The sequence below is a fragment of the Talpa europaea genome, assembly GCF_964194135.1.
Source record: "Talpa europaea genome assembly, chromosome: X".
Taxonomy (NCBI): Eukaryota; Metazoa; Chordata; class Mammalia; order Eulipotyphla; family Talpidae; genus Talpa; species Talpa europaea.
In genome coordinates this window covers 77,904,117-77,920,600 of record NC_140081.1, presented here as the reverse complement: position 1 = coordinate 77,920,600, position 16,484 = coordinate 77,904,117, and the positions used below count along the sequence as shown (strand labels likewise).

At 38.4% G+C, this 16,484-nt stretch overlaps 1 protein-coding gene across 3 annotated transcripts in view; it reads left to right on the top strand.

The window, feature by feature from the left end:
* TENM1 (teneurin transmembrane protein 1) overlaps positions 1-16,484 on the top strand; it is a gene marked incomplete at both ends in the record, with an annotated part of 529,505 nt that overhangs the window by 412,824 nt on the left and 100,197 nt on the right. For 2 of the 3 annotated variants that reach the window (XM_084259136.1, XM_084259135.1), the window contains 2 exons: positions 7,833-8,082; positions 16,057-16,077. In XM_084259136.1, the coding sequence (XP_084115262.1) occupies positions 7,833-8,082; positions 16,057-16,077 (271 nt within the window). The remainder of the gene's footprint in view (positions 1-7,832; positions 8,083-16,056; positions 16,078-16,484) is intronic. The other variant, XM_084259137.1, reaches the window with a different exon arrangement.

Here is a 16,484-nt window from a genome sequence, read left to right as displayed (position 1 = left end):
CTGGTTTAAAAAAATAATGGCTCATCCATCTGATACAGTTTTCAAAGGGGTTTAGTGAACTTTGTCCCATTTTGAACACATCCCTGACATGTAGCTTTAGCCTTATTTAAAATATCAAGAATCTTCTAGGGCATGGAAACTACCTAAGTGCCCAGTGATAGAGGGTTGGGTTAAGAGAGCTGAAATAGACTAAAATCGTGTTTACACACAAATTATCTTTTATCTTTTATCAAATGATGTCAATAAAACTATCATATTTTAGAGACTTGATTACAGATTGTTTTTGTTGAGGAGCAATTTTCTCATCTTTCTAGAATCCAGTCTATTTTTCATATTCTTGTCACTACATCTAAGTATGTTACCAGTCTGAAATGACAGCTAACAATCTACTTTTTCCTTGTTATATCCCGAGCAGTAACATTTGGCAAATGGATTATAATACCACATAAAATACTAAGAGAAAATGTGGCTATATCCACACAATGGGATATTATTCAGCCATAAGGAAATAAAAAATGCTGCCATTTACAGCAAGACAGAATGACAAACATAAATACTGGGCATTTACATAGTATTTTGACAAAACACAATACTTATAAAAACTATTGGACACCAATTAAGTGAAGTTTTGAAGAGGGAGCAGGGAGAAAGAGTCAGTTATGTGGGATGGTGGTGGGGAGAAAAAATAATAAAAGGCCATTGCATCCATTGTTTACAAAAAAGAAGAAGGTGAATAACCTGTGCTACAATCTCAGGCCCACTGGTCACTCTGGTAAATTATTCAACCTCTAGGAGCTCCAGCTTACACACCTGAAATGAAGGAACACTCACACTTACATTGCAGAGTTGTCATGATAATTAAATATAATGGGCAAAAGAATGGCTGAGTTGAGCTGGGATAGCTGAGGGGCACTTATCTAACTCTTCCAGTAGATATTCAGTCATCCATGTGACAACATAGCAAGAGGAGTAGGGAACTGGAGCCCAGTCTAAACCAGCATCTATATCCTAGGAGACTCCTAATGTGATGGTGGGACACAATAGTGTGAGTCTATGGTTCAATCTCTCTCTCTCTCTCTCTCTCTCTCTCTCTCTCTCTCTCTCTCTCTCTCTCTCTCCCATCTTAAGAATGTGAGGATTAGTCACGTGACTTTCCCCAATAGTGCACAATTAGTAAGGGGCTAAAATCATGTTTTCTTTCTCCACATTTGCTTATCCTTATTAATGTCAGTATATCCAAAAAGAAGCTAGAAACAGAGTGAAGAAATAACACATAAAACCAAGTAGAAGACATAGGAGAAAGAGAGGAGGCGGGGAAGTGGAAGAGGCTGGGGAAAGAGTGATTTCCTCGACTTCAGGTAGTTTTCAGTGTCCTAAGTCCTAGACTTACGGAAAGAGAAAGAAGCCATGAGAATCAGGAGTCTCGTCTTCGAACTTTGCCCTCTTTGGACCGCGTTCCCTGCTCATTTTCTCTTAGTTTGCCATTTGAACATGAGATAAATCAGAGGAAGGGACCACAGGTGGTCCTTGAGCCCATGCTTCTCTCGGACAAGCTGCTTTTGCCACCCAGTTATAAATGTTTCATCCAAGTTTCTCTAACTCCTTTTGTAGCCTACTGGGAACCTGTCGTTTCCATCCAGCTTTCATTTGAGCATCTACTGGTATGTTTTCACTGTGAAATCATATTCCTTTCCATCTAAAGAGGCAGACTCCAAACAGCCTTTTTTTGACTTTTTAAAAATTTTTTAATTATTTTTTACATCATTATTCATGTTTAAATAATATTTGCTTCCCCCCACCCCCTCAGGTATAGTCCCCATAGTTTCCTTCCCCAATGCACCCGTGCACCATCACCTCAGTCCCCTGTGCTCCTCCCTCCTCCCTCTGATCCCTCTCCCTCCTCCCCTGCAGTACATCTCTGATTTATAATTGTCCTTTTTTGCTTTGTTGTGTTTTGTACTGTTATTAATTTTTTTACACTGATGTCTCATTTGGTTCCCCTATATTCCTGCAATAAGTGAAACCATCCGATATTTTTCTTTTTCCATCTGGCTTATCTCACTGAGCAAAATTCCTTCTAGCTCCATCCACGTTGCTGCGAATGGCATGAATTTATCTTTTTGGATTGCTGAATAATATTCCAATTGTGTATATGTACCACATCTTCTTGATCCAGTCATCTATTTTTGGGCATTTGTGTTGTCCAAACAACCTTTTGTAGAACATAGATTTTGGTTTATTTCTCCAGGATTGGAGTTGTAAAAGTATAATTAGGCAGAGCTATACTCTGCTATATCCATCCTGTATCAATTTTTGCCTTTGTGGAACAGCTGGCTAGGGTTGAGCTATCTTGTAAGGCCATGAACTGACGAAGGACATTGGATCCATTTTATAATCACACCTATGATCTTACTTCATTTGCACTGTAGTTGAATCAGCCTAGTTAACCAGCCACACAAGCTGGGAAAATTTGATTGGCAAAGCTAACCAGGTTTGCTCCAGCCATAGACTGTGACCACCTACAACAGACCAGTCCCAGTATGGGACCCCGAAGGTGAATGAGGCCAGTGCTGTGTGCCCCCATAATATCTCCTTCCCCCTTTCAAGAAAGATTCTAAATTCCCTTTCAGTTGTTTATTTTTAAGAGCAAAGATTCAGGCACAGACATAAAATGTCAACTTTTTTTCTATTGTCAAAAAGAGAATCACACTTTTAAAAGTACAAAAAACGAAAGGGCAGATGTCACTTATTAAATTATTAGGTTTTTTGTTTTGATTTGAAAGAGTTTGACATTTTAAGCAGCTATTTCTTTTCAACTCACTTTTATTGGCTTGTATAGATTGTCTCTTTCAAATGCCTGTCATTGACATTAAATACAAAGTGGGAAATGACCTCCATCGAGCCAGCCCCCAGCTGTGTGCTCCCCGTCCTGTATCCTCTTACCATTTGCTTCACACAGGCTTAAAAATTTAAAACAGAGGGGAGTCATTCAGAAAATTGGCTCTGTGAGCCCCCAGATTTCCATAAATATCTTCTTTCCACTCCTGATTCATTGGTAATAAGTTTATAGGTAGTAGGTACAAAGTTATTTCTGAGAATTTTTAATAGCTTTTTAAAAGTGTAATTTATATACCATGAAGTTCACCCATTTCCATGTGTGCATCAATGATTTTTAGAAAATTGTAGAGTTGAGCAACCATCCCCATAACACAGTTTTAGAAAATCTTTATCAAGCCCAAAAGATCCCTTGTGCTCACCTCAGCCTGACAAAATCTGCTGAGAGTTTTATTCTGAAAAAGAATCCTTCCTTGGGATCATTTTTTAAAAAGGAACATTCATTCATTTTATCATCTCATTGGCCAGCACGTTGTGTTTCTAATTAAGAAGTGGTCACACTTGCAGGAAGCAGATAGGAAACCTGCTCTGCCACTGCATGACCATGGACGGGGGCTCCCCCTTAGGATGTTTTCGAAGTCTAAATCCCGCCTGCAGAGTCAGTTTTAGAAGCAGGAAGGATAAGTGTGAAGGAACAGCTTTGAGAAGACCAATTTAGAAAGCAATGCTCTTTCCCCTCGGGTCAGACAGTCTGCTGACTGATTAAGGCAAGAGCAACGTCTTTGCAAATTCCCCACTCCACTTCTTTCTGGAAAAAGTCTAAGTCTTTAGGCACCCCGCTTTTTGATCTGAGACAGATAGCAGATTGGAAACAAGAATCTATCTTCCCCCAATTTCCTCTCCCTGGTTAAAAAGACACCTGTAGTTAGATAGGATGTCTGCTGCCATTCAGGGCTCCGGTTTGTCTTTGGCTCCAAGTCTTAGGCAGCGGAGAGTTTCTAGCAGGCAGTGTCTTCAGACCATGTGCCCTTCCAGCCATTATATTTAACTTACAATTAGCCATTGGTTGTGGAGAATGGCTTCTAAATATTATACTGTGTGTGTGTGTGTCTATCTAGATCTAGATCTATCTGTATCTAGTTGGTTCTTACTTTCACAAAAATAAAATAAAATACCAGAAACTTGTCTTTTTTCAATATTAGTCCTTCAAAATACATCTTACTGGTTATACTGAGTGCATATTCATTCCTTCTAAGATGAATCAGTTCTTTAAAATTACGAGAAATAAAAATGTGCACATGAATCATCTATTACAAGGCCTTATAGCTATTTGTATGGTAAATCTTTTTTTTTTAAGATTTATTTATTTTTATACAAGAGTGGGGGTACAGGCCAGAGGAGCCGGAGGGCAAGAGGATTCACCAGAGACAGATTGGGGAGCAGAACAGGCAGACAGATCAAAATACACTGCCGAGGGGAGCAGCAGGCAAGATAGGAGAGGTCTGCTGCGCCATGTGGGTCAGCTCCCTGGCCAGGGATCGAGCTCTTCAAGTGGTTGGTAAGATTTGATAAGCACTTGATAGTGCTAAGATTTAACCCCTTTCACCACCAGGGAGGCCCCTGTATAGTAAATCTTTATCAAACATTGCCCCTTCTGTTTTCTGCCAGTTCAGAGTTAAAAAAAATTATTAGAAAGAGCAATCCACCATGCTCATTGGGTATTGTCATTTCACTGAAATGGTTAGAGAATTTCCCTTAATTTAACTGGCGGGATGGGCCAGTAGTTTGTAGACCAAATATTTTTACTGGGAAAGGAAGTGAATTTCCATTGATCACACTGGCACGTCTCCCAGTTCATGTTTATATCCTCTCAGTCAAATCCTAGGAGAAATATGTGTTGTGCCCCTTGTTGTCTATAAGTCTGAAAAATTTCTTCTTTGGAATCAGCATAAAGCACCACCCACTGGCTTCCAAGGGGAATTTTTATTTCAAACTTATTTATAAGCTTCAAAAGAAGTTTTGAGCAAGGTAGCAGGAGGTGATGAGTAGTGTGTTTAAAAATATTCTCAACCTATTACACAACAGACTTAACTTGTGGGCAAAGAAAAGGAAAACTTAGGGCAAAAATGTATAGTAGGCCCCACTCAGTGGAGTTTCTTTGTTTACTATAAACAAGACACCAATCCTTAGCAGAAAGTTGGCCTTCATATAAATAATGTGTGTTGTCCTAGGATCATTTGATTCTGTTTTCAAAATGAGCGTGTGTGGCAGAATAAACTGGAAGGGAGGCAGCAGTAATTGATCAAGATTTCTAGGAACGTAAACAAAATATTTTCCAAGCAACCTTTTGCAGAAGAATTGGTGTTAAATCATTGTTGCTAGATGGTATGCCCTGGTTCTGTGTAATGGAAGGTTAAACAGATTCTTGAAACAACAAAAACACCCTTCAAAATGATCTATTTTTCCAGGGCAATACAAAAGGGGTTTGCCCATTTTTGTTTTGATTGCTTCAGCTTTAAACAGGAATGGTAATTTCAGTACATGGGCACTTTAGTACCTTGCATGAAAGCAAGACATCAATTGTGGAGATGTAATCAGAAAGTACATTGCCTTATGTTTTATTTCCTTTAATCATTCTTCTTCTTTGATGGAGTGCTGGGCTTTCTAATAGAAAAGGGGAGTTTTAGAATTGCAGGCTTAGAAGAATGGTTTAGAATAGCCATCTTTAGTTTTTAAATTGCCAGGAGTCTGGTAATAACATGTCATTTTGAAGGTAATTGTTAACTATACCGTTACATTGATATAAAAAAATGGAGATCTACCTGTGAAAATAGATGTTAATAGCAAATCTGGTATATGCCAGCCAATAATTGGAAATATTTTTGAATGATATACCCTATAGTGCATCACTGAAATACTGACATGCTAAACAGTTGGTTTCTTCACTTATTAGCGGACATATCATACTGTCATTGATAGAATATTTAGTGATCATCAGGAGATTTCTTTTCAATGATGCTGTGCAAGTGCCATTCTAGTTCTCATTCACTTTCTCCCAATTCATTTAAAGTGTAATATTGATCACACTGCAATTAAGTGTTTTGGGGAAGGTGAAATGCAGCCCTATTAATCTTAATTAACTATTGTAAATCTTCAGAAATATTGTCATTGTCTAATGAAATTATAATAAAACTAATAAGAAAGTAGTGTCCTCAAGATAGCTCATAGTTCTGCCATAAAAGACCAATTTGTTGGGATATAAGCTCACATTGCGCTTGCAGATCATATGTTGAAAAAATAGCCAGAAATCATCTTGGGAGAGAAAGTAAAAATACTTAGATTTACAATCCAAAGGTCATATGATGTATGGGATTTCTGTTTCCTGGAAGACCCTTCCAAGAATCTGGTACCATGGTGTTGTCATGTCTAACCCCCATATTTATTTTTGCAAGAAAGGTTCCTATTTCAGAGTAATCAACAGCTTCTATTGTAGGACCAAAAGTTGGATGAAACTGAGGAAGATATTTCAAGAAATGTTTAGGGAGAATAATGGGCAGTATGAGGAGACAGACAGCAAGGGTCGTGAGAGAAAAAACGGACAGTGCAGTACAAGTACATTCATTCATTTGCTGTCAGTTACTTTAGTCTCACACATTGGGATGCCTTCTCACAACACAGATGTTTTACCTTCCCTGGCTCATTCTGGACAGACGTGAGCTATTTAGCACAGCAGTCCTTGTTCCTTGGATTTTTCTGCCCAGGATCAGCAGGTTTTCAAAATCATTAGGATTTGGACGAAGAAATTACAAGAGACTCAAAACCAATTTTCAACATTTACTGAGTACTTATAATGACAGCTACAGGGATTAGCACAAGATGCCGAAAGGCATATAACAGAGTGTCTGCCTTCAAGGAGCTCACGTTCTAAGGGAGAAGATAGAGAAGTAATGAAAGCTCTTATGGTGCAATGTATTAAGTGTTATAATAGAGCTCTGGGAAACAAGCGGTGAGCACCCAGGGAGTAACTAATTCTGTCCTGGAGAGAGCATTGGGGAAGAAATGAGCCAAGCTCTGAAGGGTGGGTGAGAGTTCCCCTAGCAGACAAGACGAGGAGGGCATTCAGGGCAGAGGGAATAGCGGGTGCAGAAGTAAAGAGAAATGGATTTGAGGCAGGTTTGGTAAGGGATGCAGAACAATAATGAGTTCAGTTTTAAATGTGTTTAGTTTACCTTTGGGGCATCCAAATAAAGATCTAGTGGCAAGCTGCATGTCAGGTGAGAGCTCTGGACAGGAGAAAGTTTCAGCACATAAAGATGAGGTTTAAAGCTATGAGAATGTATGAGATTGCCCAGAGAGAATGACTGCAGCTTTTTCTAGCATTTTCATAAGTCGGTATCTCTATTTCCTGCCCTGATGATAGTAAGATATGGTCCAAAAGAGTGGAAAATTCAAGTCCCTTTCTTCTTATATCTTTGAAGTGCATTCTAGCAGTGTGATTTCTTTTCTTTTCATAGAAGTAGATTACCTTCCTGATTGTGTTTTACTAAGGTTAATATTAAAATCGACTGATATTCTCTTTTCAGGAACCAATTGCATAGTGAGGATAATTTAAAGTCAAACAGGTGTGTGCCAGGCATCAGGTGAAAAATCAGTCAGGGATTAAAAAAATAGCTGCAGATAACTCACAGAGCCCAAAGTGAACAGGAGAGCCTTAAAAGTTAATCATCAAATGCCTTGTTGAGGCATTTAGAATCATCCCCTAATGGAGAGTGTATATTAATTACTCCATTTCACAGATGGACAAACAGAGGCAAAGTGTTACGTTTCTGTTTGTTGTGATTCTGCAGTTAAACAAAACCAAGGTTGATGTAATTCACTCTAAAGTTCTTTTATGAAAAATCAAATCTTCTACCTGCTTTGAACAACAAGAGAAGAATTTAAATGTCACTGATAATGTTGTATATCTTTTTTATTCTCCCTTTTTGCCTCACATCTAGGAATCATACATAAAGGGAATGGAGAAAATATGTTCATTTCCCAACAACCCCCAGTCATATCAACTATAATGGGGAATGGACACCAACGGAGCGTCGCCTGCACCAACTGCAATGGTCCAGCCCACAACAACAAACTGTTTGCTCCTGTTGCCTTAGCTTCTGGCCCTGATGGTAGTGTGTATGTTGGCGACTTCAATTTTGTTAGGCGAATATTTCCCTCGGGAAACTCCGTTAGTATTTTGGAATTAAGGTAAGTCTCCTCTAATCTGTTTGTTTAGCGGATAAGGAAAAAGCAAGAATAACAAGAAGAGACAAGGCATTGCCAGAAGGAACAGAAAATGTAGTTGCCCATATCATAGCACTGAGCTAAGATAAACAGGAATAGGGACAAAAGACATAGATCAACGTGCCCACTTGAAAGGAACCTTTCGGTACTGGTTTGGGAAACAGGAAGTGTTGATATCCCTGTACATGTGCGTTGCCGTCACTGACATGGATCTCAATACTTCCAAGTGCTCAGGTAAGTCACTCAGCCCTTGCTGGCGATAACAAAAACTCATCAAACTATCTCTGCTGTTCTAGCAGAAAGAGATATTGCCAGATCCACAAACCTAAACTTTCTAACTTCTCCAGGTTCAATCTCTTGAAGTGGTCATTTCATAAAAAAGAAAATGGAAGTTTGTGTTTATGTGGCATGATAAAGAAGAACTAGATCTTTACCCTTAAAAGTTCTATCCCATTGGACAAAATGATTAAAGCATTCATCTTTAAGCTTTCTCACTCTGTTGTAGGAATTTTCTTGAGAGTATAAAGTATTTTGACACCTTTTGAAAGGAATTCATACCTTTTGATATTCCACATTCTGAAGTTACAAAAAGATTACAACTACACAGACCATGGCTTAATCAGCTTTATTTCTTCCTTTCTGAAGCTTATAAGACACAAATATGTACCCACCAGAGTTCTAGAAATGAAAGCATCTATTCCCATCCCAGGAGAGACAGAAAGACCTGTTTCCTCTCCCCTGGGTAAAATGGTAGAGCCTTCCTTTATTTGGTTATGACGGCTTTGTTCCTGACACATGTCTATGGAATATTAACCTGAAAGTTTCTCTATATTCTGGAAGATTTTGATGTCACCCTATAAACTAGTCCATAAAACAATTGTTGCCTCAGGAATTCCCTCATGGACCTGATATACACTGACCAAAAATAGTGACTGGGAGAACAGAGGTATTGATGGAGCAAGTTTATATGTACAGAACGCCATCAAGGCCAATCAAAACACATGAAAACTCTTAGGTCATGTTTTTGTAACAATTATATTCACAGAAGTACAGAGACTTGAATGCACAAGGACATTCTTTGAAATTTTTCAGATTCTTATGCTTGCTTTGCAATCTACATATCTCTTTTCAGACTGAGTTAGTCCTTCACGCTGAACTGGGGGAATCTTCTAGTCCCAAGCCCCCATCCATTTTTCACATTAATTCACTCCAGTTTTAATACATTTCTTAATTATAATTGCAAACGCTGTCATAGAGAAGAAAGCTGTTAAATCCCTTGGCTAATAAAAAAAATAGACTGTAAAATTAAGATTTTATAAAGATAAAGCACATCTAGAGGGTCTAGAGAGGTACTAATTCACAGCACCCTGCCCTAATCAAGTGCTCATGTACCTCACGATGTCACATCTCACAGGCACTTGTCATTTCTAGCAGTATATCAATTTCGGCACCTACTTACTGAAAAGTCAAAGAATGCCAAAATGATTGTATGCTTGGACTGGAACATCCTACATTGTTTTCAAAACCTTAGGGATGCCTGCATGATGCCAAACTTGCATGGGAACATTGAACAATCCATTCACTGTCGGAATATTTCTAGTTAGGCCGATATTATCTGTTTGGTAAACAGAGCCCTTGTCTTGATGAACCTATATAGCTTGCCCCTAAGTAGCTAACACTTCAAAAAAAAAAAAAAAAACATTGGATTATGTAGAAAAACAAAAAATACTAATATTATTACTATAAAGAAAACTCAGCTAAGTATACTCCTTTTCTTTGTAATTTAAATGCAAATTTACTTAAGGTGAGGGATTGTCACTCATTGATGAGATTCTCCCTTGGTCAAGGATCCTTAATAGTTCACAAATTTGCATTTTATTCCAAAGAACCTTCTGACCTTCAACACAAAGTCATTTGAAGAATAAAATAGAATAACTTGGACCCTAATTGCAAGGTGATTTTATCAGTGTAGAGAAAAATTCCTCTCTGACAATGTGAAATATTGTCCAGTGCCTCTATTCATTCTTACTCCACAGCAGTTTTCTCATTGTCACAACTCTTCAAATATGTGTGTACATATACCGCAGGCGCACACAACCAGGCTCTGTCACTTAGCCTGAGTCTCTGAGTGACTTTTCTGAACTGACATTCCTTCAGAGCAATTCATAACTTACTTGTTTTTAATTCTCAGGCCCCTTTGATTATCTGTCAAAGGCTATGGGACCTCTCCCCAGAAAGAAACCACATTCACACAAAATTGTATGTGTGATTTCAGAAGTCATGTTTTCCCTCTCTCCCCACACCTCCCACCAACCATCACCCAGCAGCCTAGCCTTGTGGATAAAGCCTCTACATAGAGTCATGATTAAGAATTCTTGCATTAGGTTCAAGAAGAGGAAAAAATTGTTCACCTTCCTCTACTCCAACCCTTCTATGATTGACTATTAGAGAAATAGGCTGACTGAATAGACATGATCATTTTGACCTAATTGACAGCTAACTCTATTTGACTATACATGAAAACAGTTTATGTCAGCAAATATTATCTGTCATGCTTACCCAGAAACCACTATATCTCTTTTTAGATTTCCTTTCTCTAAAGTATCCACCCTGATCAGTAGCCTATACTGTGTACTTTGTATCTTTCACAAAAATTGGTAAATTTATTTATTTGCTCTATAACTTTTCCAGATTTAAACTTCCTGGGGAGAAATAAGTTGATATAATACGACTTTGCTATCTTAAGAGCCATAATGTTCACTGAATTGTACTATATGTAGATAGACACTTCATTTTGCACCAGGTTTTTGTTTGTTAAAATCAGTTAATTTAATTGCTTACCCCCCTCCCCAGTGCAGATTTGTCATTTTACTTGGTTGACTCATCGGTTGCCTTGGAAACACAGACTAATATAGTTATTATGTTATTGGTTGCATTAAAAACTGTGACTGGAAGAGCAAATATTGTCAATAGGTTATTATAGAAAGAAAGAGCATTTTAGATCTTCAGTCTCTGTCAAGTTAGTCATTATATAATGTAACTACTCTGTTCTCTACCTCTTTATATATAAAATTGACTTCAACTTTATATCTGAGCATCTTTTTTTCCATGTCCTAAGCACTTTAACTTGTTTTAAGAGCTGCAGATATATAGTTCTCATCCCAAAGTTTGAAGATATTTTGGCAATACATAAATCTTACTCATCTAGATTTCTTTCTTTTCCTTCCTCTTGTTCCATATTGGCCCACACTGAGCAATTCCACGTGTTCCTTAACACTGCAAAGATTGTAAGACTACAGATTTTTTTCCTACCAGAACTCTATAGATCCAAACTGTCCCCAATTGACTTTTTTCATCTGACCTCAAGAATCATTTCCTCTTCATTGGTTGCCAATTATTTATTTCCTCTAGCTTGACCTCCCTTGGTTGAATAGGGTGGATAGGGAAAAGTCCTTATATCACTGTTATTAGCAATATGCCAGCACAGTAATATTATCCTTGTTATTTAAGTATTTAGTACCCTTTTGCCTGTTTATTGCAGACTTCACCTGAATAACCACATCTTAGTACTTCTCTCCAGTGGAAGTTTAAGGCAAGATAATAAAGAAAGTAAGCTTACAAGAACATGCATTAAATGTAAAAGAGTCTCCAAAATACATTCTTTAAAGAGTTTTCTAGAGATAGATTTATTTCTATAAGAGATTGTTCAGTTCTTTCTATCTACAGAAATTTGCTTCTCATGTGAAAATTGTAGACACATGCACACATTTTGGTAGCACAAAAGTGGCATCATAGACTTGTGAGCTTAGCATGAGAAGAGTCCTTCCAGGTATCTGGTACAGCATAGTGCAAGCCCACTACATCCCTGACAATTAGTTGTCTCTACTTTGTTTAATCCCTTTCAATAACAGGAAACTTAAATACTTCTCAAGACAAGCCATTGTATCTTTGGCATGCTCTGGTAGAAAATTCTTCCTTATATTGAACCAAAATCTGCCTTCAGAAGCATTCACTGAGCAGAAGTAAATGTTAGCATCTGAAACCACCTCTCTCTTTCATCTGACAAATTTTCACAAGTGTGAAAACAGTTATCATAGGTTCCTTAGCTTTCATTCTTCATTCCAAACATGCCCAAGTTCTTCAACTATTTCTCATCAAGTATGACTTTATTTCTTTTTTTCTTTGATCATGGCCTCAGGGTCACTTTTCAGTTTTCTAAAACTAACACAGATAATTATATAAGTAAAAATAGGAGACACCGTATTAAGTGCTTTGCAAGAATTCAAATATGTAATATCCCCTTGCTCCCCTCTCATCTTCTAATTTCACAATTCTATTAGAAAACCTATTAAGCATGAGTGGAAATGATTTATTCTTTATAAAAGTCTCATGCTGTTATTGTTGAAAATGCTGTTATTCTCCAGATATTTACTTTATCCTTCCTTTAAAAATGAAAGAAGAAAATAAGATCCTGGTAAATGCTTCTTGGTGCCTTGAGTAATTTGGACATGACAAATGTCAGTGTGACATGACAATTTCTCTTGAGATTTTCCTGTTTCTTTTACAGTGACCGGTTAATATTTCCCATATTGTTCTCAGGACTCAAGTCTTATCGTTGACTAGAAATTGAGTAGAACTGCAGTAGCATCCACTTAGGGGCAGTTAGCTTACTGAGGGGCAGCAGAACTTGTAGAGCACTCTGCTGAAGAAACAAATGGAAGCCAGACTTTGAGAGGTTTTCTGAAAATACCTGAGAAATGGCCAACAACCACCCTCTTATCAACAGCACTGGAGCTACAAATAGCCAAACACTATATGTAGAGGAAACAGGTGGTTTCCTCTCCAGTTTGATTTCATGTATTGACAGTGGCATTCCAAGGCTCCCTCCTTCTTACCCAAAAACATCTTCGCTGGCCTTCCACAATGCCCAAAATTCCCACTCTAAATGGAACTCTAAGTGTTCCTTTGAGTTGAGACATGACAGCCCTGAGTCCCCAACACAAGATTGACCATTCAAGCTAGAATCACCCATTAGTTTCTGGCATGCATTCATTTGTCAGATTGATTTTCAAAGGAAGTACTAACTGAAAGCAGGGCCCTAAAACACAAGACAGGAAAGTTGTGATAAGGGCAAGGAACAGAGCCAGAGCAATCTTAGATGATACTTGTTGCCATTGGAAACTCTAAGAAGCCAGTGAATGGTAGAGTGGGAACCGGTTCTTCAAAGGAAGAATACCATGGAAATATGAACAGGGAGAAATGTATGCTCTCCGACATCAAAAACTATGTGTGTGTGTGTGTGTGTGTGTGTGTGTGTGTGTGTGTGTATATATATATATATATATATATATATATATATATATATGAAACCTGGAGAAAAAATATTTTAAGTATAAGGAAAGAAATGGAGAATGGCATGAACAACTTGAAAAGTGTTGTGACCAGAACAGGCCAGCAAAATTGCATATCGGGTCCCTGGACAACAGCTCCAAATGTGGCATTTCCCCCTCTTTCTCCATCTCCCACCTCACAAGAATGTAAAATGAAAAAATTGAACATTATACTAAGTGAAAAAAGCCAGACACCAAAGGACATATATTGTATGACTCCATTTATATGAACTATCCAGAAGAGACAAATTCATTAAGACAGAAAACAGATTAGTGGCTTCCAGGGACTTGGCTGAAGGAGGGATGGGGAGTTGCTACTAATGGGTACAAGTTTCTTTTCATAAGATAGTGAAATGTTCCGGAATTGGATCTTGGTAATAGTTGCACAACTTTGTGAATGTACTAGGAACTGCTGAATTGTACTTTTAAGAAAGGTGAATTTTATGGTATGTGAATTGTATTTCAATCAGTTTTTTAATTAAAAAAGAATAGATGACCGTTTTAATCATGGAGGTCCTGAAAAAAAAATCAAAGATCAACTTTGAGCCCCTACCACCAAGAGCATTTCTTATTCTGCAAAGATTCACAGTTCATTCTTCCTAATTCATGACAAGCTTCAAGTCAGTCAGTTGCCAGATGGTGATGCCCACTGATAGGCCCAGGCACTTGTGAGGAGCTCACACACTGGCACCTCAGCATGTTGTCAGTTGCTAGCTAGACAGCAGACTGACTTTGGTGGTGACTCAATCCTGAATCCTTAACTAAAAGTAATTCTGAGACAGAACAAGGTCACACACTGGAAATAAATTCCATCATTTTCATTTCCTCCCTCTGAGATGCTAATGAGAGAAGCTGCTCTGCATAATACAGGACATCTTTCCAAATTCACAGTGACATTATTGGCAGGATCAGAAACAACTGCAAGAAAGTCAAGCCAGCTCCATCTCCACTCCTTACCTTTACCTAAGCATTTCAAAACCCTTTGTAGCTGCATGAGTAGCTCTGTACCATGAGAACCTGTTGTAGATGAAACCATGTTTTAATGAGGTACTTCTAGTACTTTCACAACTAACTTCCTTCAGGAGAATCAACCATGCAGCAGTGAGTAGAGCCAGCCTCAAGCTAAGAGGGCTGTAACTAAGAGGCCACAGAACAAGTAGTGTTTGGAGACAAAGAAACTCAAAGAGGTTTGAATGCCTTAGGCCAGGTTTCTAATCCAAGCTCCCCATCCTCACCTTTTGACCTTTTGTGTTGACCCTCAGGATACCTACCTACCCTTTTGAGGCAGACCAGGGAAACAAATATGTCCTTGATCCTGACCTGTGGTCCAACTAGTCAAATCCCAGAAAGACTCTCTTTAAAAAGAGTTGAATCAGTAGTAGCAGATAGCTTCATATGAAATCATCTTGTATCTTTTCTTTTCTGACATTCCAAAGTAAAAGAACATTTTCTAGTTTAGATAAGATTTCTTATCTTCATGTTTTTCAAAATGACAGAAGGGCCAGGTTTTAAAAGTATTTTAAAATTAAAATGACTGTATTTCACAGATGATTATAGCCTTTTTATTCTGAACAGACTTGACCCAGTGTCAGGCCTGTGTACCAACCACGCCCTTTGTGTGAGGAGCCTGGTGACACATCCCAGAGTGAAATGCCTTAGGTAGTAGGACCACATGCCAAGAGGCTAACAGATCAGGGGGCCCCAAAATGTTCTGCCTCTTATGACCTCACAGTTCAGTTTTGTCCACCCAGTTGCCCCCTTGGGTCATGAATACTTTGAAGACACAGGCCCTAGCAGTTGATTTACATATTTTATTGAAGCTATTTTGATGCAGTGGTTTTGATATCAGGGACATTCTGTCATGCTTTAAGAGTATACCTTCCTTTCAATTTGTTGTTTTTTTCTTGATTATTGCTAAGTAATGGCTAATGTGCACCAGAGACATCCCTGTCTCATCTCTGAGATCATTTAAGTGGTTCAGGTTAGGTTTGGAATGTGTGTTGCACAGAAGACTTGATAATAAAACAGTGACATTTGTATTTTGATAAGGTGGCTTTCAAACAGTCTAGAGCAGGCAAACCCTTTACAGTGGCTACTTCTTCAAACCTTCACCTGTTGATCCTTAAACCTTATTCTATATCAGACTCTCCAGCTCACTTTGTTAAAAATATAATTCCCAGTCCCCATTCCCACCCTGAGAGTTTGATTCAGTAAAACTAAGGATTGCTCCCAGGAAATTGCATGTGTGGCCAGAAACCAAGTGGTCCTGGTGACAGTGGTTCAGAAGCCTGCCTTAGAGCTTTACAAGCCAGCTACACAGAATATTCAGTGATAGTCACAGCACCTTAGGAGAAGAGGCCAGGAAGATCTGGCCCACTTTGCCCTACACATGTATGCTGTAGAGTCTCTCTGACAGCGTTTGCTGTAGAGTCTCTCTGACAGCTGCAAGTTGAGGAGTAGGTGGGTCTGCTTAGATTGGCTTGTTGAATGACACTGACAACTCTCTGTTTGCTTTTACTTGCCACTCGTGGATCCTTGTGCACCCTAGAAACAGAGATACCAGACATAGGTAAGCAAATCACATGTGCAGCTACCTAATGCCCCTTCTTGTCTAAGAGGCCACTTCCTAATAATTTGCTAATGGGGAAATTTCATTTCATAAGTAAGGTTAAAGGAAAAATGAATTTGGAGTTTATGACTCAGGTAAGTGTCTTCCAAAGGAAGAGAACTCAAATAAGTGGGAATTTATTGGAGGATCAGACTCTAACAAAAAAAAAAAAAAAAAAAAAAAAAAACAAGATAAATGAAAGCTGGCCTTCAGTACTTCATGGGAAAGCAAAGCCCAAGTCTCATTATGTTTTCCTGAGGTGATGCCACAAATGACGCTGTAAGTTCAAATGCATTTAATGTGTTGCAGTCGTAGGTAGAAAGAGAGGTAATAGGACAATCTTCCTAGATTCAGAAATATGGTTGATA